Here is a 25,538-nt window from a genome sequence, read left to right on the forward strand (position 1 = left end):
TTTTAGTTCACTTTCCTCTTTTCTTGTTTATTATTTATTGAGCTTTATTGAAAATCATTATACAAGGGTTTATTGTAAAACATTCACTTACTAGAGGTTGATCATTTGTTTGCTCAAATATTATACTTCTATTAAAAAGCGAATTTAAGATTTTTAGGCAGAAAGCATTAATGGATTAGAGGTTCTTGTTTAGCCTTGAATGCTAGGAGGAGAAGGTTTTTGTCTAAGCCTTAATAGATACAGAGTTTTAAAGGTTATACTTGTCTTTGAAAGGTATCAAGTTAATGAATTTGGAAAATCTTTGTCGGCAAAGATAAAGGAGGTAGTCAATTAAGGCCAAACCATTGTGTCAATATCTTCTATCCTTTCTCACCTTAGTGAAAAAAATTTAGATTACCAATTCACTCCTCCTCTCGGTAGAATTCGATTCGTTAAGACTTTACAGTCCCTAAACACGCGTTGATTTTTTATTAGGGCTTTTCTATTTCTTGATTTCCTACTTAGATACTTTATAAGTAGGGCTCTTTTGTGATTTCTGAGCTTGTATGTTCTTCTTCTTCTTCTTCAAGGATGACCGCGTAGTAAAGCAAATAACCCAACCTCTGGGCATGGAACAAAATATTGCTCAACAATCAATGCGTGAAGGAGGTGACAAGAACAAAGGCAAAATGCCTTTCAAGAAAGAAGGTGCACGAGCTTTGTAGGAAAAGTAAAAAACCGGGGTAGCTCTATGCACATTTCTCTCAAGAAGGGAGAATACTCTGCCAATGCTAAGAAAAGTAATGTCATGTTAGGCACATTAAAAAGCCAAGGCACCAGGAGGAAACATCGCGATAGATTCCCTCTTTAAATCTCCTTACTGGAACAAGAATGCCTAATAGTGCTTTGGAAGTGATTTAGTTGGATAAAAGATAATCAAAAGTGAAGTCAGCTTTCTCGATGCAATAAAATGAAGGCCTTCCTTGAATAGGAGGCAATAAAGGGGTCCACCGATGATTACGTTTTTCTAGACATGGTGACTCTTCAGATCTACTTACGGTATGTACATGTCACAAACACTACATCTTATCATCGACAATTAGAATGACATGAGAAGAGCCAACTAGGTGAAAGCAAGACAGCAGTTAAAATAAGAAGAAGAGCAACTTGTCTTACTAAAAGTTTCATCCCGTATCAAGTTCGCATATGCAACCATTTGACACAATATCTTATTCTTGCAAGAGCGAGTAGAAAAGTTTCAAAAAGTTGGCGTATGACCAAATTGCCATACTTTGCGTTTATATAATATTACCCCTAGTCAATTATTTAGGGTTCCTTGGTGACTAATGGTACTGTACTTTTTAGATTGAAAGAACCATGGAACCTGTCTTACTATCCCCACAAATACATTCTTATCGAGGACAAGTTGGAGGTTTCTTTTTATCCTCAAGTGGGTTATTCCTTCATCCCTTTAGCTTGTTTCAGGCTGCGATAGGGAGCCATTCCGTCGTTTGAGGATAGAACTAGTGAAGTTTAGCGAGATGTGGTCCCTACATGGTTTTTGGCGATTCTATTTCGAAGAGCATAACCTAAATGGTGCAGCTCTAGCAGAAGTAGCATTGTTTTGTTATGTGACGAGTTTTGGTGCTTGGTCTTCATCATACAATGCTTGGCCTTGGAAGATTGGAGATCTTTTAGCAAAGTTAATGCTCGAAGAGGAGCGGTAACCTCTGTCGTAACCATTTTTTTTGGTAAAACGAGTATCGACTTGGATTTTGATAATGAAAATGAATAGAGGAGTCGCCACCGATCTTTTTTGACGAGGTGTGATCGGGTCACCTTTTAAAAGTGGTTGTTTTTAATAAATTGTTTGATTTATTTAAACAACAATTTTGGTCTTTGCAAATCAAGAAAACAAGTTCGGGAGTCGGTTACGCACGAGGAAGGATTAGCACTCTCGATACGCCTAAAATTGGTACCTAGTTGATTAATTAGTGTCTTAATGTCGAAAATTTAAAAACTTGAAAGAATTTTGAAATACGATCCCTTTTTTATAAAAAAGTTCAAGTGTTAAATACCTTCTCGTCTCAAAATATGAAATATCACATCTAGTGAATTAGGACACGACATCTTGAATTTTTGAGAGCGAGCTTGCCTTTTATATAAAACTTACGTATTTTAATTTGTAGAAGGGTATTCGATTATTTAGAGTAAACGAGAAAAATCGAAACCCAGTAAGTTAGGATACGTTTTCCCGAGCTCTTCAAACACCGAATATTGCCTTTGTTTTAAAACAAATTCATATTTCGAGGTGACGAAATGTCATACCCGGTAAGTTAGGGCACAACACTTCGTACCTCCGAGAATGAGCATTTTCAAAACTCGTATAGCAATTTAAAAGAGTATTCCGTTATTTAGATTAAATGAGAAAAATCAAAACCCAGTAAGTTAGGGCACGATTATCTCGAATTACCAAATACGGAATATCACTTTTATGAAAGAATTATTTTAAGGCATTGAGTAAAAACATAATGTAATTTATAGTAATACATAAAAGCAGATTATGATATTAATAATAACGTATAATAATGAGTGATAATAACGAGTAATTATGAAAAGATGACATAGAAGTAAGGTTAGTAATACGTAAATATAAAGAAATGCGTGAGAAAAATAAAATGATCGAATACATAAGTAAATAAAGGAAATATAAAACATGATAGCACAAAAATGACAATAATGATGAAAACGATAATAATAATAATAATGTTGATAATGATAATAGTGGTGGTAAAACTATAATATTGATGATAATAAAAATAATAATAATAAGAGTATTAATATTTGTATTAATAATAGTGATAATAATAATAGAAAATAATAAAGGAATGATATTAGTAATAGTAATAAAAAATGAAAATAATAGTAATAATAATGGTAAATACAAATAGTAATAACAAAATACAAATAATAAATAACCTAAAGTTTAAAATTATTATTTAAAAAGATATAAATAAAATAAATGATGAAATATTAACTTATAAGTAAAATAAATGTGCTAAATATATGTATTAAATTAGTTAATATATAAAAAATAATAATAACGTATAGGTAAATACAAAAGAGGAAAATATAATAACAATAATAGTAAAAATACAATAGTAATAATAGTAAAAGGTGTAACAATATAATAATATGATGGTAATAAAGATACAATAATAATATATTAAATAATAAATAATAATAATGATAATAATATAGAAATATGAAAAGCAAATATATTAAATATTAAATTAAAATAATAAAAATTACTATATATATCTATATACATATATAAAAACAAACACATGATAATATGTACATAATATATCTATATATATGTATGTATTAGAAAATATAATATATATATATATGCATGCATTGTATTTAGAAGAAGAAATATATATGATGTAGTATTGATATACATGCATAACATACAAATATATTAATAAAAAGAAAACAATAATATCAAACTATTAATATACTATATAACATACATACACATAAGTATTAAACGAGAATGATACTAAGGCTAATAAATAATAAGTATGATAATAATAATAATGAAATATAATAGTATGTATAATGTTAAAATTGAAATAAAATAATGAGCAAAAGTAAAATAGGGACGAAAATAAAAAAGGAAACGAATTTTGGGGCAAATTTCAAAATAAATAAAAAGGAAACGACCTAATTGCAACAGGAACACGGCCTAGAGGTACTAAAAGTGTAATATTCCCCCCGCCTCAAAGTGTAACACGTGGCCGTGGACCAAGTTGAAAAGCGGGACAAGTTTCAGGGCCGAATTTAAAGTAAAAAGACTTGATTGTAAACGCACGAAAAAGCGGAGGGGCCAAAAGCGCAAATAATCTATTCGCTTCAAAAACACGCGGATCCCAGGTCGACGGGTCGGGTCAGCCCGCTCCACCCCTAAACGGCGCCATTTTGCACCTTAGGGGGGGAGGGCCAAAACGGTACCGTTTGGTACCCTTATATAAGTCAAACATTTTCATTTCCTTCTTGCTTTTAAAAAAAAAAAACTTCTCTTCTCTTCTTTTTCTCTGCAGGTGCCCTAGGTCCGGCCAGCACTCCTCGCCGTCTGTCGCGCCCTCCGCCGCCGGCGCCGTTGCCGGCCACCTCAAAAAGAGGTATATTTCTTCTTCTTCTTTTTTTCTATTATTATTTTTGTTTACAATATATGTATATATGCGAATAAAAGGGCGTGGAAAATAGAAAAGAAAGAAAAATAAAACAAATCGAAAGAAAATGAAATCACCTTTGTTCCTCTGATTTTTGATTCTATGTTTTCGTTTCTTTTTTTAATGTTTTTCTCTTGATTGGATATTTTGTGCATTTGACTTACTGATTTTGTGTTTTAAAATCAAGTGCTTCTTTTTTATTTCTCACCAAAATGAACCGAATGCTTTTTACAATTTCGTTTTGGTTTATATATTTGTGCACACTGCTCCTTTTTGCTTTCTGTCTTCTCTCGTTTAATGCTTGCAGGTGAATGGCGGTGGACTTGACCTGTCGGTGGGAGCAGAGGCGGTGGTGGATGGGACAGGGAGCAAGTGGCTGAAGCAGCTTAGGGTTTTCTTAGCTTTTTTCTTTTGTTTTGTGTTTGGGTTGGGCTAGGGTTTTGATTTGTTTAGGCTAAGGATTGTGGTTTAAGCTGAGTATTGGGTTTGTGGGTAGGTTATTTGTTTAGTTTGGGTTTGGGGGTTTTGGGCCCAAAATTGGGCTTGTACAACCTCCATATTTCGTTTGCCAATATGTGCATAAACATTTGAATGCTAAACTTCCTGTCACTCAACCCAAAGAATGAGGGAAACATGTCACTAAAAGCCTTACGAAGACCCTTGATACATGTATATCTAGGCCTTTCTCTTGTTTGCAACATTTCGTCATTTCGTGCCTTCTATTATTCTGACATCTTTCTTATTAATGCTTCCTATGTGCTGATGGAGCCGTCTTCATACCTAATCATGAGGCTTGTACAACTATCAGCAAAGACTAAGCGGTTGAAGCAAATTAATTAGAGGCTCTCTGAGGGATCAAAAGCAAAGAGTTGCTAGTTGGAAGAAGCGATAATGCTAATAGCTATGCTTATGTGAAGAAAGCTCACCTGGTTGAAAATTAAGTTCCATGTCTAGAGGTCGAGATAAAAATTTTGAAAGGCAATCTCATGAAGTTGCTAGAAAAATTGATAGTAAAGGAATCTTAGAAGTATGACAGAAGGTTTAAATTTTTGAATACTTAAAAAGTTCGAATCTTACCGTATACAAATATATATAGATAGATAAATAGATAGAAATAGAAAAAAATAGACTAAAACTGGCATCTATTATGTCATGTCAATGACAATATGAAAATAGAACTGAGATCTAGATAGATTATGCTGGAATAGAGCCACTTTAAGTTCATATTGGTCATGGGTTAATAACAGGAACAACAATTATGATATATGAATTTTCAATCTCATAAACGTGCATATATCATGTGTAAATTTTGTCCGATTCTTTCTAATCATTTGTCATATATTTTTACTTGCACTGATAATATTAAAATCACTTGTAAAGTATTGTTTCTCCAAATATAGACACTACTTTTTTTTTAACAATTTCATTATAAGTTTAGACTCTTTTCAACTTGCGATTTAGTATATTTAAATTCAGATTTTTCTATATTAACAAAAATATTAATATCAATCAAATTAAAATTCAATTACTTGTCTGTATCTTTAATAATAATAAAATTATTAAGCACTTTTCTTTTTGACTTTTCCTTGTAATAAAATAAGAAATAAATATTGTATTGCAAAAACAACAAAAAGGGTATGTAATAACTCAATTATATGGTCAAATATGATGATAAATAGCGTACATTATTTATGGCTGTCATGTTCTTAGAGAACAATCTAAGCCAAATCCAGTAAACAGCAAAGAAAAACACATAAAAATGATAAATTTCAGACATGAATCACCATTCATAGACCAGAGTCAACATTATTCCATTTCTTGTTCTTGTTCTTGTTCTTAACAAAGCTGTCCACAATCTGCAATAACGACAGGCTTAGCAGTTCTTCCACTGCTAGACCCAACTTTTTCAATGGCTTTAACCACATCCATACCTTCAACAACTTGACCAAACACCACATGCATCCCATCAAGCCACTCGGTCTTAGCGGTACAAATAAAGAACTGAGATCCATTCGTTCCGGGACCGGCGTTCGCCATGGATAGTATGCCGGGTCCGGTGTGCTTCTTGATGAAGTTCTCGTCGGCGAACTTAGATCCGTATATCGATTCACCTCCGGTTCCGTTTCCGGCTGTGAAATCACCTCCTTGGCACATGAAATCAGGGATCACGCGGTGGAACTTAGAGCCTTTGTAGTGGAGTGGTTTACCGGAACGACCGACGCCTTTCTCACCGGTACAGAGTGCCCGGAAGTTCTCGGCAGTACGAGGAGTGACGTCTGCGAAAAGCTCCATCACGATCCGGCCGGCCGGTTGACCTCCGATCGTCATGTCGAAGAAAACCTTGGGATTTGAAGCCATAGTTAAAAAAATACTGAAAATTGGCTTAATTTTTGGATTTTGTTTTGGTGGGTTAGTGTGAGATTTAAGCTAAAGAGAAACTGGTTTATATAGAGAAGATGAATGAGGGTTGACCTGCAAACAGGTCGGGCTGATTTTTTAATGGATCTAATTCGGGTGTGGTCATCCATTTTCTTTTTAGTCCTTCAGTTTTACTTTAATGCTCAATTTGGTACTTAAGTTTAGTTTCAATGTTCAATCTAGTATCTATGCCAAAAAATACTTAAGTACTAAACTGAGGCAAGAAAAAATCAAATTTAAGTACTTAATTTGAACAAAGAAAAGCCAAATTCAAGAATCAATCTTATCAGAAAAAATTTAGATACCAAATTAAACATTAAAATGAAACTCATGTACCAAATAATATATTAATTCTTTTGTAGTTAAAGCTAAAAAATTAGGTAGATTCTTTTTATAAAAAAAATAGGTAAGTCAATTTAGTCTTAACTCGATTGGCATGATATTGTTGTCAATACAGGAAGACGTGAGTTCAAGTGGGCTAAGTTGGAGAGGGACTATGGGTAGTTTTAAACATTATGTCAAAAAGAACAGATATGATCAAAATGTATAACGAGATTAATAGCAAAATTGAGTAAAGTTTGATCTCACAAATTAAAACTTGAAATTTATTATATGATATTTAACTTTTTTTTAAATATCAATTAAAAATATATCTCATAATTATTTAATTCATATATAGGATTAAAATATTTTCCTATTGATGTACCAAATAATTAGGTTATATTATTATCTCTTTAAAAATGAAAATTTTAATTAACATTAAATTATATAAGATAAATACCTTAAAAAAGCCTCTCTTACGAAATAATTTATATTTTATATTTAAAAAATTAAATGATAAAATTGTGGGTCAAAATTGGATTCGATTCACATTAAATTTGAAATAAATTCGATATACGAAAAAAAAGAATAATTATTTAAAAAGAAAAAAGAAGTATCAGATGCGATACGGCAGAGTTTTGTTGGACCATTTTTCCACTATAAAATAATTTTAATAAAAAATAAGTTATCATTATTGTTAAAATGCATAAATAAAGTTACATAAATGTTAATTAAGACCGAGATGCCCCTTCTAATCTAGCGTTATACACACGCACGCTAAATGCGGTCCATTTTATTTTATTTTGAGGGATTTTTTTTTACGCTACGTTAAATATTATAGAAATTCAAGTCAACATTAAGTAAATTTATTCATGAGCCAAATTCAATTGGGCCCAATTAAAATCTTAAGCTCATTTGTTAGGTCTGTGTTCGGCTTGGGCTCGAAAAATGGGCCTAAAAGAATTTACTCAAACTCAACTTGAATAAAAAATACTAATTTTTTTAAAAAATATAATACATCAAAAATATTAAAAGCATTAAAATACATGTTTACCAATAGATTAATAATAAGTTAAATATATATATACTTAAATAACACTAATATACGCCCTTTAAAAATTTTTAAAATTTTAAATTAGTAAAGGTAAAATTGCTCTTTGGTCCCCTAAAATTATAAAAATTTGACTTAATCCTTTAAAGATTATAAAGATATAGACTATAAAAAATTAAAATTTCATTAAGCCCCCCTAAAAAATTGTTCTGGCTTTGCCCCTGTTTAAAATAGTAACAAAATTAACAATAAAATAATAGTTATACAATATCTAAATAATAGCAACAAAATAGTTACAACATAATAGTGAAGCAGTACTAAAATAGTAAGAAAACAACAAGAAAATAGCAGCAAAATAATAAAAAACAACAACAACAACAATAATAAAACAGCAAAAACACAACCATTTTTTTATTTTTGCAAATTCGGGCTAGGTGGAGTCGGGCTCAAGCCAAAAAAGCTTTACCCGAGGTTTGACCTGTTTTCTAAATAAGCCTTACTTTTTGTTGCCCAAGCCTATTTTTTAGGCCTAAATTTTTATCTAAACCTTCCCACTTTTTGAGTCAGGCCACGAGTCTAGGACTAAGCAACTTTGTTTAATTTTTTTCTCTAGTATAATGATTTATTTGACCTTTTAATTTATAAAAAAAATTATTTTAGTCTTTTATTTTATTTTTTACTTTTTATTTTTTTTTTAGCCTTTAAACTTGTATGATTTTTCAAATCACCCAAAATAGATGGAAAAATTAACATCAATTAAAATTTTAAGTTTTAAACATTTCAAAAAAATAAAAATTAGTAAAATTATTAAAAATATATAAAATATTTTTTATTTAAAAAAAATAATTGCTAACATGGCAATCCACGTGTTTGCCACATTAGCAAATGTAACAAACATTAACTTTTCCATATATTTTAGGGTGATTTGACAAATAATAAAAATGAAGAGCTAAAATGATATTTTTTTGTAAAGTTAAAGGATCAAATAAGTTATTATGTCTTTTTTTTTTTAATTTAAATAGAGTAACAACCTTACTTGTTAACTCAACCCTTAAGGAATTTTCATTTTGATCATATAAAAAAAATTTCTTTTAGTTTCATAACGGTTGTTAGAGAAAATTTTTATTTTAGTCATTCAACCATTAACTTTATTACAATTTTCGACTTAACCGTTAATAATTGAGTGAATAAAATAAAATAAAAATTCTAAAGGTGACTTCAAAATTAAAAGGATTTATTTATGAGGGACTAAAATGAAAGTGCCTAATATATCTTAAAATTATTTTAACACATAATATTAATGCATTTTGTTGGATTATAGTAGTTTTTTTTTTGAAAAATCTCATTATAGATTCTGATAATATCTACTCTTTTAGACAGAATGTCTAAAACTACTCATAGTCTCTCCCCAACCCATAAATGGGACGGATAATGCGCTTCGATACACTTGAATTCACTTTCTCTTATATTGATAACAATACTTAACCAATCGAACTAAGTCTCAATCCGTTGAATTTTAGTTGTATTTATATTGGTCCTTATTATTGCAATAAAAATGACATAGTTTTATAATCAGCAACTAAAGAAAAAGATTCTACAAGCACGTCCAACTTAATTAATTTAAACATTTTCTTATATGTTTTACTTAATTTATCTCCCCTACGAAGATAGACCTTTTTTATTGCATGCAATGCTTCATTAAATATTGCATGTAACACTTCATTTTACATTACACCCTACGTACTTCAAGGATGATGTGGAGCAAACGGCGGCAACGGCGGCCATTTTCCGAACTTGGGGTGGTGGAAATACTTGGGAGGAAGCTTGGGAAGCGGAGGGCACGGCTTCTTAGTAAATGGAGGAATCTTCGGAAGAGGAGGAAGTGGCTTGTGAGGAATAGGAGGGAAGGGTTTCGGTTTGTAAATAGGAACCGGCGGTGGAAGCGGCTTCTTATAAACCGGCACCGGATGAGGCTTATAAACCGGTGGTTTGTAGACAGGAACCGGCGGTGGAAGCGGCTTCTTATAAACCGGCACCGGAGGAGGCTTATAAACCGGTGGTTTGTAGACAGGAACCGGTGGAGGGAGTGGTTTCTTGTAGACCGGCACCGGATGAGGCTTATAAACCGGTGGTGGAAGAGGTTTCTTGTAGATGGGAGGGTGAGGGTAATGATGGTGGAAGCTTTTCAATGGCGGAAGTGGTGGAAGCTTAGGCAATGGAGGGAAGTTGTGGTGGTGGTGAGGCCAAAAGGAGGCTGAGACACATGTTATTGGTGAGAATTTGAGGTTCTCTTTTAACCCAAACTGGTGTTTCTGGTCGGTGGTGGATTTGAAAACTAGCTTAGAGGATTCTAAGCCATTAATGGAAGGGCAAGGTTGAGGTGATGATACAGTGTGAAGCTGTGCGTAGCAATGTTCATTCAATTTGCCATCTTTGAACAAGTGTTGTGGAAGAGAGACTTTGAAATTGCCTTGTTTGTCAAGCTTTCCAGACCCTCTGGTTTTGAAATGGTCATCATTTTCTGGCTTGCAATCTATGGTTACACGAAGACCTAGAAAGAGAAAACGCCATTAACATAACATCATAAATATTGCTTCAAATTAAAGAAAGGGAGAATACACCATTAACATAACATCATAAAGTTTAATTTTCTAATGTTAAAAAAATGTTAGTGTGATGGTTCAGTGGTAGTGTCCAGATTTATACGCTAATAATGAATAAAATAAAGACCTCTTTTTACTATTTTTTATAGCTTTTGTCTTACTCATGACTAAAATTTATTTGATCCATGGTTTATCTATAAAATTTACGAGTTTAAATTTTTGGGGAGAAGTGTATCTTTATTTAAACAGCTTTTTTTTTTTTTTGGATGTAGTGTGGATTTATCCCTATCATGAGTGCTTGAGTATCAACTCTTTAATTGACCATTGTCAATAAAAAAATATGTACATATAATTGAGTTTGAATTCGGATATGTATGTATCTCAATCTTAGTGTAATATGTGTGTTGAGGAGAGGTGGCGCTCTGGGTTAATCTTGGACCTTCAACGAAGGTATTGTTCTCTAGATTTCTATGCTCAATTTTAGCTTTGAGTTTTTGTCTCTTAACTTTGAAGGGAGTCTAAAAGGGTTCATGAAATTTGATGGAGCGCCTACTCCACCAAAGAAATGTTTAACATTTGGCCTTAATGGGTTTTGAATCCATGCCCTTATATGGCATTGGTGGGCAAAAAAAAATTAGGCCAATGTACAATATGGGTCGGGCTCGAGGCTTGAACATTCAAGGCCTGAGCCTGACCCAACCCATTTTTAAGTTTATAATACTTTATATTATGTTATTTTTATATATTATATAATTTAGAACACATTAAAAAAATAAACCTATACTAAATATATAATACTACTGTTATATAAATATTAAAACAAAGTTCAGATGATTATATAAAAAATTTTAATAAATAAAAAAAGTATAAAATTACTAAATAGTAAAATAATATAAAATAAATATTTTTAAAAAAATTAAAAAATAATATGGGCGGACCTAAAATAGGCTTAGATTAGTCTTTTGCAAATATAGAGGAGTTTGAGTAAAATTTTAAGCCTATATTTTGCGTCGAACCAGGCTTGGATAAGTATAAAGTATATTAATATTATGGCTAGCCCGGCTTGAACTAGTCCATGAACACCTCTAGTAAGAGACAAAACTCACAGCTAATCAAATATAAACACCCAAAAATAATTCTTCCACTGAGGATCCAAAACCGACCCAAACAACGAACTACTCTCAACAATATAGGCCACTACAACAAGCAAGGAATGGCCTGGAGATTAATTGAGCAGCTTAGATGAAAACAATACCTGAAAATGCTTGGGTGGTGTCCAAGTTATTCTCTTTGCAATCTGCACATTCACCAACCCCGACCACTTCAACTGTTTTACCATCACCGTTAGCATTGCAAAACGTGGTCACAAATAATACTGACCATACTGTGAACGCCACAAGTGCTCTTCCTCGAAACTCGAGGTTCTCCATTGTTATTGCTTCTGTGGTAGTGATATGATATCAGAGATTGGATACCGAAGCCTTATTATATAATGGTCTTCAAAAGGGATCGTTGGATCACCATTTTCAATGGCTTACCGACACCACACTTAAATGCCTCACATAAGGTTAGGGAACGGGACCCTCACCACCTCTTGAGGTAACTTTGGTGTAGACACGTAGCTTGAATTTGAAATTTTCACTGATTAATTTCATTTTAAACTTTGGTTTGATATAATAAAAAAATTAATAATTTAAATTTGAAATGATTTTGTTAAGTGTTTTTGTTATATATTTTCTTTAATGGGGAGAATCGAATATTTATATGATATAGTTACTGTTCATGGAATTGACGTTCTAGGTAAGCTCCATGTATATGGACATGTATGTTACCCTAGACTTAACATGTGTTCGTTGGTCCAGGTGCTTGCCGGTTCATTCGTTTGGCTTTGTACCCTGTGCTCACGAACACCCAGGGATGTGCGAACTGGGCTCGCAAGCCCTCCTCGTGAGCCCCTTAACGACTCCACCTAGTGGGGTCCAAACTCGGGTTGTAGGTCGGTAGCCTGGGTTATATTCAAGTTTCGGGTTGGCAATTGGATATCTCATAATAGATTAATTCAAAAATTGAACTTCAAATTTAAATGATTTGAACCAAAACAACCCGAAATTGAAATGGCTCGAACTTAAAACAAGTTAAACTCAAAATGATTCAAACCCAAAGTTAATCTAAAAATTCGAGTTAATTCAATCTAGACTGATTGGTCTAAAACCGATCCGACCCACTCAATTTATAGGTGAATTTGGTGTAATGGTTTGAAAAAGATTGTAATGTTACCCGAATTACCCGAACCCAAAATAACTGGAAATTAAAATGGCTCGAACTTAAGTTATTCGAACCTAAAATTGATTCAAACCCAAAATTAACACGAACTGAAATGATTTTAAAATTTTAAAATTCGAATTAACCCGATCTGAATTTGATTTGATCTAAAACTAATCCAACCCACTCAAATTACAAGTGAATTTAGTATAATGGTTTGAACCCAAAACAACTTGAAATTAAAATGATTCGGACCTAAAACAATTCGAATTCGAAGTAATCAAGACTTAAAATTAATTTAAAAATTGATACGATTTAAATTAATTTAATCCAAAACTAACCCTACCCACCTAATTGACAGGGTGTTTAGTGTAATGGTTTGAAAAAAATAGTAGTGTGCCACAACCCCACAACCCCACGACCGATCGGCTTCATTTGTGCCAATGATAGTATCTTTCATTGAATGAGCTCTCAACTGCACAACGAACAGCTAAATTATGCTTTGTGTTTTCTCATATGCATTTTAAAGCCTACTTACTAACTTTCATAAATAATTTTGTTTATATTTACACAATTTTTTTGTTGAATTACAAAAATGGTCCTTCAATATTCATCTTAATTTGAATTATTTAAATTGTGCAACATATGAATTTCAAATAAAGCAACCACAAATGCCAACCAATTTGATTATTACTCAAAAAAACTATTTGCTTTCTAAGTTGTTCTTACTTCTTAGTCATCACTATCATAATTAAGCTCATTTTGTGAGACAACCCCTTGACTATTTTCCATCTAATAAATATGGGGTTCATCCATGTCTTTAAAACAAAAGTGGAGGCCATGAATTTGCAAGTCCCCTCCCCCCTTGATCCAACCTTGGGCCAAACCCTAAATTACCTTTATTATTGAAAGCACATGGTGGAGGTGGACCCTTTCCTTGACCATCAAAGATAATCTAGTAACTTTGCCAAAAGGGGTCTCTAGAAATGAAACCATTTGTTTTAGATTGAAGGTAGCTAGGGTAACCTCAAATGATATTATAATTCACCCTAATGGTTTGAAGAAAATCATTATACTTGAATTTAATTTTCAAAGCATACTCTAAAGCTTAAGCGAGAGCCGAAGAGAGATAAGAAATAAGTATATAAATGAAAAAAGTTATTGAAAATAAACTGATTAGTGTCGGTACGTTTAATATCTTCTTCTTTTTCTTTTTTTTTGTGAACCGTCTCATTTTATCCTAAAACATAATGCCAACTAATAAGGATGTGACACTTAACACGTTTACATTAGACGTCATACACTTTTAGGGTAAAAAAATTAGATACTTAAATAAGAAAAACGATATAAATTGAGAATCCATTTTGTAATTAAGCAAAAAAAAAACATCTTCACATAAATTAATGGCAATGCTGGATTTAGTTACACTTCTTTTTCAAAAATCGGTTTCAAGTGATGTGATTACCATGTGATTAAAAGGAAAAACAAAATCAATCATGGATTTAAATGTTGAAAATGTAGTTATAGGTCACATACAAAAATGTAGGGTCAAACGTTACTTAAATATTTTTCAATTAAAGACAACATTATGCACCTTAATATTTGGTGAGATGGAGTTGCGGATGATATTTATCCCCTATCAAGCTTGCTAATGAGTAGGGTAAAGGTGTATTCATGTAATCTTATGTTTTAACGCAAGTTGTGAATATAGACCAATAAATCTATTTATAAATCGAGTTGGGTCAAGTTTCGTAATAAAATTTTGATGAAAGTTATCACTTAGTAGGTTTTCATACCAAAGATTTAATCGAATTAAGTTCGTAGTGTCTACCAATTTCGTAATTAGGATCTCATGAAGATGCCTCTCCTTCCTCCTTTCTCCCTCCTTTCCCCTTATTTCATTTGTTTATTTATTTGCTTTGTTTTTACGCAAAACCGTTGAATTTAGTAGATATAAATACAGATTCTTATATCGGAGGGTCTTTATCTATTTTTTTGTTTGTTTATCATCTTTCGTCTCTATCAAAGACCCATATTTATTTTTATTTAGTCCAATAAGAAAATATTTTATCATTTTTGTATTCGCAATTCAATATAGATGAGTATTTCATAACATATATATGTCCTTCTTACTCTCAGTTTTCTCAAACAATTTGGTGAAATATTCGAATGTTCGATTTCTTTTTTCATCTTAGCTTCTGTCTTTTTTATTCTTATAGTTTTATTAGACTATCCTATATAACCATAATAAGAATAGGATAACTAAAAATAAAAATGAAAATTAAATTTTTTCATTATTAAATTATTTATTTATTTCTTTATAGTATAATAACTAGAACTAATTATTTATATTTAATAAATACAATTAATTATTCCATTTATTTCTATTTCAAATTCGAAGATAATTCAATTTTTTTTTTAGTTTTAAAAGAGTTCCATTCTAATTATCTAGACTTATAACGTATCATTTCATTTATATAATGATAATATATATAAATACATAAAAATACTTTGACTCTAATTATATCTATTTAGAACTCTAAACTAAATAAAAATAAATTTAATCTATATTAAATCTATTAAATTGATCGATTAAATAAATTCTATATAACTTAGATGTAAATATACTAAAATCTAAAAATAAACTAGAAAATAAAAATAGAATCAGTAATATTAGGAATAATTAATATAGAATATACTAATAGAACCAATATATCATTTGTTTCTAAATTTAAATGGAATTTGAGATTTAATATTTGTAATTAAAATTTTTAAAAAATTAAATCATTCCATTTTTTTATTAAAAAAATCTTAATTCAATATTTCACATAGATAATATTTTCTATTTAAATTTATCAATTTCAAATTTATAAATTCAACAAATATATACTTGATAGTAAATATTAAAAATCTTGAAGTGAGACTGACCACATATTTTAAAATTTAAGTTGATATTAATATTTATAAATTTTAAATAATTAATAATAATTGGACGAAGGAAGTCTAGTGACTAGTCTTTTGAGTTTTGACTTATAGATCTGCCCCTTAAGGGGGGTTTTTAATGTATGACTAATATAATGCCGCAAAGTTAGGTGATAAGAAAAAAGAATTTCTTTTAGCCCAACTTATTGTCTAATTCAATACAAATAAATCAATATATTTAAAAAATAATAATAATATATTTGGAATTTAGATAAGGCTTAGTGACATGGATAAAGCTAGAAATTGTTTTAGGAGGAATTAGAGATGAATAATAAATTATTAAAGGGTTAAGATGTAATTTTACTATTATAATAATATGTAATTTTATAAAAAATTTAAGGGATTAAATGACAAAACTACTATTTTTAGAAGAGTTAAGGCCAGTGTCTACTTTCATTATCTTCGTCCCGATAGAACTTAAATACAGAATAATCTAAAAGAGAATCTAGACCAGACATTTGTATCGGATGATATTCGAATCTAGACCACGGACTTCAACCTTACCAACTATGACACATTATTCGTATGTGTATAAGTTGGAATGGTACTAAAGTTGAAAATTATGTGTTATGATTGCACCTATCTTTGGGGTTGCTTTTTTTGCCTACATGAGGGAATCCTTGATAGAGAGAGCTTCGGGCAGTATTCGGATATAAGGTGGGGATTGTTTTGGTACTTTTGCTTTGTAGGGTTCACGGTGGATTTCACAACATGATTTAATTTGCCTGATTTGAATGATTTTTCTAAAATAAAATAATAACTTTTTGCTGTTTCGGTATAAGTATATTGCTTTTTTTTTCTTTTTTTTTGATTTAGAATTAGATGAAATTGATTTTAAATTTAAATCTATTTCTAATTTAAATTTAAAAAGGTTCAAACCGTTTCGAATTCAATTTAAGACTTGCTTTTTCGGATCAATTCAAATCCATTTGACTTTGAAATGAACTTAATTTTGAATCAAATTAAGTTAAAGTTCAATAGGTTCTTATTTGTTAATTTTTTTTATCACTAAATTGATTGTGAAATTAGGTTCAAATTCCAAATTCGATATTTGATCACAAAAAATGTAAGTTAAAAAATCAACATGTTTAAACCTGAAATCGATTACAAAAGAAACATAACAAGGGAATTTAATGTATACTTCCCAATAGCAGTGAAAACGTGACAGCAGCTGTGACCAAGATTTCTAACACACCACCACCACACTGATAATACTTAAGTTTAACCCAGAAACCAAAAATCCGAAATCCGATGAACAAAGAAACCGAGAAAAAAAAAAAGGGGTAAAATTAGTCCTGCCTCGTATCACAGTTAGTTTCGCTTCTACAAGCCTCGATTTAAGCATCCTCAAGAAAAGATGTAGTGAAAACCGAAAAAGTTCAAATGCTACAACAGCAAAGGTATATATGTCTATTTTCCTGGCCTAATTCTCAGAACTACCTCCGCCCTCACTTACAATTTTTCCAAATGCCTTGGCAAGAGTTACAATAGCCCGACTTTAGCGATCACTTTTCTCGTCTACTTCTTCTTCTTTGATTTGGAAGCCGACTGAGTGTAAGCAGTTCCCTGAAAATTATGACGACCAAAACCAGAAAATTGTCAGTAACACTCCTATAGAGATCATTATTTGATGAAGTCCCATGGTGAACTCATGAATAACCTCAATCATATCCATTGAATAAACAGATAACGAGCTCTTGGGGACGAAAGTAGTGAAAAGAAAATCTAGCTAAAATAGAAAGAATGGGAAGTGATGATGATGATGATGTGATGCAGAAGCCAAGACATAACCTGAAGCCATTCATCCAGTGAAGCATCGGGAGCCCTGGTCCCAACTTCCACCTTTGGAGCCCTCTTAGTTTTCTAGCAAAATAAATAAGTCAAAACAAATTAGCTTTATTCTACAAAAAGAAGCAAAAAACACATAAAGTAACACTGCAAATTAAAGCTTTCTTCAATTTAAGAACAAAATATCACGGATATTTAACATTTTCACAGCAAAACAGCTTGCTGAAAACTTGAAATAGGTCATGAATGCTAGAAACCTAGGCAATGTTGATTTCCTTACATGTATGCATGAATGTGCTCTTTTAATTTCTATCAGCAAAAGCCTTGTTAGATCGATCTTATAATAACTGGATACTGCAGCGAATTAATATAACAATAGCAAGGTAGCACAACTACAATACCTTGGTGATACGCTGAAATTGACCATGAAGCCACAAACCAAGGAGAACAAGAAGTGCAATCCCAAGGGTAACAAGGAAAACGGACTCAACACTGAGGAAACCACCAGCCTCAACAACTTCAATGGTACCATTATAGAATGTACTTTGGTATGGTTGCTGATCAATATCATAGATAATCGAACCCACAAGATCAAAAGTTCCAGGCTGCAGCAAAATTCTGGATGTGTAAGCTCTACCGCAAGACTGTAATTCTCACAGAGAATTTATATACAGTACCAAGGCTCACAGAGTAATCATTTACCTGTAAGAACTTGCTAACAGCAAATACGTAAGGGAAAGTAGCTTGAACTGAAGGGGGTACAGTAGCATTGTTGAAAGCCTACATTAACACAGACACATTCAGTTCCAGAATCTACAAGGAAACATCACAAGGCAGCTTTCATGCAACAACATAAGCTGTAAAACTCCAAAATTACAAGGAGCATGACCAACTTTGTACCAACAGAGAGCCTTGAGATCTTTTTCAAATAAAGCGGCAAAGTTTTGATAATGAAGTAGGCAAAAAAAAAAAAAAAAAAAACAGCGCAGCATTATTATTGCAAAACAACCAGTTAGAACATGAATGCCTTACATGCTCAATTTCATATCTGAAAATCATTGTAAGGTCTACAATTAAAAGTTAAAGATACAGCAAAATCTACACTAGTACCAAACCCTCTGCTAAAGTTTCTTAAACTGAGATATAAAACTTCTCAGTGCAAGTTCAACACCCCTCCACCATATTAACAAGCACTGGTTAAAATAATTGACTCTACTATAAGACTATAACTGTTATAGCCTATTAGTGAGGGAAGCAGTTACAAATGAAACACAAACTAGTGTCGCAATGCATAAAACTCAGATTATTGACCATATGTTTGACAATGGATATTTAAAACATCCAATAAAACACCATATCAACATGAGAACATGCATGTTTCAATGCTCTTGGGGTTAAGCTGGCTTGTCAAGCTTCAAGTAATGAAGGCTGAAATAGAGAATAACTCTTTAGTTATTATTAGGTATCTTATAGGCAATGATCTAGCAGTATGAGGCTTGGGGCACCTAATAACTGAAATTAAAACCCTTTGTGTGCTAGCTTTGCTAGGTTAGGAAGAGATAATGTTTCTACTTGGTGGCAACAACCACTGAATAGTACTGGTCACTGGCTTTGTCCTGATGATGGTATTATTAATAAATGACCATACAACCGCACTCTTTTTCCACTCTTCATTTAGAATAGTGGTTTTTTAGTGGGGCACATTTTTCATTAAAAAACCAGTGAATGCTAAATTGTATTTTATAAAACAAACTCATTGAATGATTAATTTTATTTATAAAAACTAAAGGGCTAGATACTAAATTATGCAAAGCTCTTCAGTTAGGAAATAATAGAAATTAATCAAAATGAAAACTGAACTAACTAATGAATCAGGAGTATTTGAAAATGTTAAACCAGAACAATATCAAGAAATTCTATGATTACCACTGCTGTAAGATTTTGAACAAGCATACGATGATCAAAAGGAAGATGAACACTGGCTTTGATAGCAATGACATTCACAGGTGACTCCCCTGCAATTTAAAGAAGTAAGCTATGCATAAGATTGAAGGAAACCTCACATGGCTAACAGAAAAGACTAAGCATTTAAGCATAGTCAACTACGGAAAGATAAACTGTGTGTTGCTATCTCAACACAGTAAAAACAAACTTCATTGTAAAATATATATCAGCAAAGAAGTGAAGGCAAATTATTACCAATATTTTCCATCCCAACGAGGAGCTCAGTCTGTTCTCCAGCCAGAACCACTGTCCAAGATTAGCCAAAAAAACAATACACATCACTCTCAAAATCATAAAACATTGAAATCAGAGATGCGGCTCCAAAAAGTTCTTACATTTGGCACTATTTTTGGGGAAAACGCAAACAGTTTTAACTTCAGGAGCTGAACTGTAATTAGGATCACCAAAATCCTGAACATCCTCCCCAACAATACCGAGATCACCTCCTTCAACAGCTTCTGCAACATCTGCCTCTGCTTCTGATTGACACCTAGCAACTATCACAGAAAAGAAAACCCATGTGAAGCCATAATTTTAAAACAAAATGAAAATTTATTTATTTATTTAGTAATTTACCAAAAAAAAATTAAAAAGTAAACAAAATTAATACAACAAACAGATCCGACATCCGGAAATAACTGCTTTAATAATGTTATTGAAAAGGACACCAAACTCCAAAGTACTTGCCAAGGCCCTAGTACTCTTTCCTTTCATTTTCCAAGAGCAAACCTAAACTGTATTTCTAAAACAGCCACTAAAATGCCAGTAAGAACAGATATCAAGAAGATACCTAAGCTTCTTTCAAAAAAATTCAATCGAACTTTCATAACCACCGCCATGCAACGCAACAATGAATTTAAAAACAAAGAAATCACTTCAAAATGTCACTATCAAATCATAAATCTAGAAAAAAAAAACCAATCTCACATGGATGTTAAAAAAAAAAGCGAAAGAAATGATACTAAAGGAAAACGAATCCAATTGCTTCTCATTTAAACAGATCAAAGCAATCGCAGTAAGCAACTAAGCATTAAATCCAAAAAGCAACATAGAAACTCCACAAAATGAAACGAATCGGTAAGCATAAATACCTAATTATAGATCTTAAATATAACAAAACAAGTAAAAACAGATCAAGAAAAAAAAATTACAAACCTTGAAGGAAAGGAGATGCGAGGAAGAGGAGAGCAAAGAAGAAAACGCTGAAAATTTTCATCGCCATTTCAGAGATTTTTTTTTTCCGTCAAATGAGAAATAAGAAAAATAAATTAATCGGTGTTAGAAACGACAAGTAGATGAAGGAGGGACCGCGGGTTTTAATCCAACGGCTATAAATGACAGAGAGCTCGGCCGAACGAACATTCTCCGTTGGATCTTTGGTCAATTGTGTGCTTTTAAATAATATACAACTACTTCTCCACCACCCTTTTGTTCATTTGCGCTTGCAGAAAAATCAAATATAGCACGACGCCGTTTTAGTGCTGACTTATTTTTTCATTTATAATTTATTTATTTTTATTATAGATAAAATTGAGATTTAAATATCTTGATATTTTAGGTTGAAATATCATAATTTATGAATTTATTTTAGGTTTCAATTATTTTTTATAATTTTTAAATAAAATGTAAAATGAGTTTTTAAATCATTCCTTTAACTAATTGATGTTAAGTTAATTGTATTTTAAATTATTAAAAATTATTATTACTAAATTATTGCAGGTAAAAAAAATTTGTTTAGCAAATGTATTTATAAAAATTTTATATTAAATACAAAAGAAGGTTTAGTTAAAATGGTACTAGATTTGATCATGGGTTGGATTGGATTGGATTCGGGTCGGATCGATATAAAATTTTAGATTCGGGTTCAGATTGATTCGAAAAATGGGTCTAAATTTTTTTCCAAATCCAGTCTAGATAAAAAATACTAAACTTGAGTTCGATCCGGCCCTCCCGTATTAAAAAATTTTATATATTTTTATATAAAAATAAATATAAAAAATATAATACATCAAATACTTTAAAATTATTAAAAATAAATGTTTTCCAACAAATGTATTATAGTTGCAACTTAGCAAACAAATATTTCTAAAGTAATAGCAAAATTAATACTAAAACAAGAGTTATACAATATCCAAATAATAACACAAAATAGTACCAATATAATAGCAAAATTGCAGCAAAAAAGAAATAGAAAAAATTTAGCCAGATTTAGACCGACTCGGGCAAAAAAAAATCTTACTCGAGGCTCGACCAATTTTGAAAATGGGCTTTATTTTTGTCCAAGCCTATTTTTCGAGCCTATATTTTTCTTAAATCCTCCCACTTTTCAAGTAGACCTTCGAGCCTAGGCGGATGGCTCAGCTCATGATCAGATCTAAATGGTAAGTTTGGATGTATGTGATCATCTTGACAAACTTTGTTGAGGATTTATCCAAGGTTCTACTTCTGACACGAGGAGAGTGAAACTTGTAAATTGGGATACTATTTGCTTATCGTTGGATTGAAAGAAATGCTCGACAAGAATTTGGTGTTGCTTGCGAAACTTGGATGAAGGTTGGTTACAAAAGTTGAAAATTTAGTGGCGCTACTTTGTAAGGTCTAATTTAGAAATGCTTCTCAAAAATATTTTCTAGACAAAAGCATTCCTAAACAATGTGTTTTTTAGATAAAAATTACTTCTCCCAAATCAAAAATTGGTCAAAAAATATTTTTTTCAGAAGCTGAAAATTTTAACTTCTCGCCAAAAACGCTTTTAATAAACATTTCTAAATTAGGCCTAAATCAAACTAGAATTTGTTTGAGGTTGAATCCTCTCCTCAATCCTATCACTTAAAGTTTAGTGTCTTAGCATGTAGGACATTTACACAATCTTTCTGATTTCGATATGTGCAGCATTTGTGGTATAGATCGGGAGAGCGTGTTGTATGTCTTAAGGGACTAGTGGATGGCCAAATATGTTTGGAGAAATCTGTTAGGAACTGATCTATATTCCTTACTCTTTTCTTTAACAATTGACGAATGTTGGAAGTTCAACTTGGTTGATTGCAGGTACAAACTGGTTGGACATTGCAGCTAGCCAGTGTTCTTTGCAACCGTTTGCTGGGGAGTCTAGAGGTGGTGAAATGAGTTAGTGACATTGAACAATCGATTGCCGGTGGATGTTAAAATGAAGTTAACATATCACAACTTGAATGAAAATCAAGTTATGGTGGTTGTTGGTTTATGCAAAGTTCAAAAGGAGGTGCTTCTTGGTTGGGAGAAACTAGCTGCGAGTTGGATGAAATTGAATACCGATGGCAAGAATAAAGTTGCAGGTGCTGGTGAAGGGGATATTGCTCTCTTCTAACAAGCCTTGTATAGCCCAATTATTGAGGGGATATTGATCACGATTAGAGGTGTGCATGGGCCGGGTTACCCGGCCCGGCCCGAGGGCCCGCTCATAAATTGAGAGGGTTCGGATAAAAATATAGACTTGAAATATGGGTTTGGGCAAAAAAATGAGGCCCGTTTAGAAAACGGGTCGGGCCTCGAGTAAACTTTTTGGGCCCGGCCCGAATTATATACTAAATTTTTAATCACATTTACATTTTATTTTCAATTTTAATATAGCCACTTTTTATTATATTTTCAATTTGTGTATTATTTTAAGAATTGTTTTAGTCTCATTTTTTATTTGTTTTTTGTTTTAATATTTTTTAATATTTTTAAATATATTTAATTTATTATATTTTAATTTTTTTATTTAATGAAATAAACTAAAAAAATTAACATGGGCCGGGTCGAGCCGGGTTTGGACAAATTTTTAGGCTCATATTTCGGGCCGGGCCAAATCGAGGCCTAGAAAACGGGCCTAAAATTTTGTTTGGGCCCAGCCCAGCCCATGCACACCTCTAATCACGATTCCTTATCTTTATTTTTTTTGATACAATACTTAGAATTCCCCATAACTCTTTTCCAATGCGTTTCAACAGTCTCGAAGCCACACAACAGTCTCGAAGCCACATACTCTTGCACTAGCAACAATATCGATACCAACTTAGTTAAAACTCAATTAACTTATAAAGCTCATTTTTGTTGCCCTTAATTTACTATTATCTTATTAAAAAGAAAAAGAGAACTAATCTGCGTTTGAATTTAAGCTTTAATCGTTTTGATACTAGAATTATCCTTATTTAAATTAATTAACATATTAGGAATAATATTAATCTTTTTTAAATTAGTTTAATTGGTTGAAATATAAATTTTGTTTCTTGATGATATAATATTTGGTCAGTGAATTTGGTAACTAGGTTCATCTTGGTATTTATATATATTTTTTGTTTAATTTGGTACTTGAACTTGACAACTAGGTTCATCTGGGTACCTAATCTTGAAAAATATAAAAGTTCAATGATGCAACATAATCTCAAAGTGTCACATTCGGTATTTTAATAATTGAACAAGTGGTTGAGCAGGTTAGACTATCGGTTCCAGATTCAACCGGTTTGATTGATTCGATTGCTTGACAAACAATAATTAAAAATTCAAAATATCTAGATATATTCAAAAAAAATTGTCAAATTGGTTCAACCTATTTAATTGTCAATTTTTGTCTCGGTTTTTTTATTTTTACTAATTTCAAGTAATTTTCGAGTCAATCAATTCAAGCCCTTTGTTCGACCTATTATATCGGTCAGTTCTAAATCCGTCCAATTCGATCATGTTCTAGTAAAATTGGTCATATCATCAAATCTTGAAAAAATCCCAATTCAGGGACTAAAATTGATCTAGTTGCTAAGTTCAATAATCAAAGTAGACCCAAAAAAGTACAAATACCAAAATAGACTTACTTACTATGTTCAGGTGTCAAAAATTATATTATCCTTTTGTTTCTTTAGTTGAATGAATATAAGGTAATAGTACTATTTTACTAATTAATTTTTTTAATTACAAATAAAAATAAATAAAATTATAAAATTATACTAAGAGTGAAAGCTATGAAAATAGAGAAAAAAAATGAAACAAAACAATAATGTATAAAATGTTAAAATTTATTAACTAATAAATAATTAAATAATAAAAACCTATTTATATTAACTAATTAATTAAAAAAAGGCAATACAATTTTATCACACATGTATATTTGTGGAAACCACATAGTACTAAACAATAAATTATTGATTTGAACGTAGTAAATGATAACGAAATCATACATTACTATTGATAATGTAAGATAACTTGATCCAAATGTTATATAAGGCTATATTTGATAAATTGAAAAATTAAGTGTGGCATTTAAGTTATAATGTCCGTTTGAATATAATTTAATTATTTGATGAAAGATAATATAATCTTAAATGAATTAGAAATAATAAAAAATAATTGAATTTATTCTCTATATCTATTTATCATTTTCTGTATTTTTTAGTTGTTTTCATAGTGGGTTATCAAATGTGTTTAAAAAAAATTAAGTTGCTGAAAATATTAATTAGGCATAATATTTTATTTGACCCTCCAGCTTTATAAAGAAGTTATTTTAGTCATTCATTTAATTTTTCGCCTTTTTTTAACAATTGAACTTGCGTTATTTGTTTAATCACCTTAATATAAATAGAAAAGTTAATATCTTTTAACTTTGCTAACGTGGCGTATGTCACATCAACAATTAATTTTTTAAAATAAAAAATTATAAAAATTCAAAATTAAACTTTAAAATTACTAAAAACATAAATTTTATTTAATCATAAAAATTATAATAATATTCTATGCTTTTTAGAATTTTAAAAAAATAAATAATTGCTGACGTGGCATATATATCTATATAGATGTCATGTCTAGAAAGTTAATAAATATTATTTTTCCATCTATCTCAATGTCTTTTGACAAAAAATTATTAGTTTAGGGGTTAAAATG

At 31.2% G+C, this 25,538-nt stretch overlaps 3 protein-coding genes and 1 long non-coding RNA gene across 4 annotated transcripts; 1 reads left to right on the forward strand and 3 right to left on the reverse strand.

Moving 5' to 3' along the window:
- The first annotated feature begins 3,538 nt into the window (after positions 1 to 3,538).
- On the forward strand, positions 3,539 to 4,917 carry LOC107949080 (uncharacterized). The gene is made up of 2 exons (XR_001697627.2): positions 3,539 to 4,166; positions 4,525 to 4,917. It is a non-coding gene; the product is annotated as an uncharacterized lncRNA (long non-coding RNA).
- A 938-nt stretch (positions 4,918 to 5,855) lies between these two features.
- Positions 5,856 to 6,786, reverse strand: LOC107949082 (peptidyl-prolyl cis-trans isomerase). Its single transcript, XM_016883799.2, has one exon. The coding sequence runs from the start codon at positions 6,573 to 6,575 to the stop codon at positions 6,054 to 6,056; it is 522 nt and encodes a 173-aa protein (XP_016739288.1). The 5' UTR covers positions 6,576 to 6,786; the 3' UTR covers positions 5,856 to 6,053.
- A 2,813-nt stretch (positions 6,787 to 9,599) lies between these two features.
- On the reverse strand, positions 9,600 to 12,128 carry LOC107949081 (proline-rich protein 2). Its single transcript, XM_016883798.2, has 2 exons — positions 11,866 to 12,128; positions 9,600 to 10,558 (listed from the first exon to the last, which is right to left on the reverse strand). Exons 1-2 carry the CDS (start codon positions 12,038 to 12,040, stop codon positions 9,753 to 9,755), a joined length of 981 nt encoding a protein of 326 aa, XP_016739287.1. The 5' UTR covers positions 12,041 to 12,128; the 3' UTR covers positions 9,600 to 9,752.
- A 4,793-nt stretch (positions 12,129 to 16,921) lies between these two features.
- On the reverse strand, positions 16,922 to 21,118 carry LOC107949083 (translocon-associated protein subunit alpha). Its single transcript, XM_016883801.2, has 8 exons — positions 20,802 to 21,118; positions 19,982 to 20,143; positions 19,842 to 19,892; positions 19,569 to 19,657; positions 18,345 to 18,422; positions 18,044 to 18,247; positions 17,646 to 17,717; positions 16,922 to 17,420 (listed from the first exon to the last, which is right to left on the reverse strand). Exons 1-8 carry the CDS (start codon positions 20,866 to 20,868, stop codon positions 17,373 to 17,375), a joined length of 771 nt encoding a protein of 256 aa, XP_016739290.1. The 5' UTR covers positions 20,869 to 21,118; the 3' UTR covers positions 16,922 to 17,372.
- Between the last annotated feature and the right edge of the window lie 4,420 nt (positions 21,119 to 25,538).

The sequence above is a fragment of the Gossypium hirsutum genome, chromosome A04 (genome assembly GCF_007990345.1).
Source record: "Gossypium hirsutum isolate 1008001.06 chromosome A04, Gossypium_hirsutum_v2.1, whole genome shotgun sequence".
In the NCBI taxonomy this organism is placed as follows: Eukaryota; Viridiplantae; Streptophyta; class Magnoliopsida; order Malvales; family Malvaceae; genus Gossypium; species Gossypium hirsutum.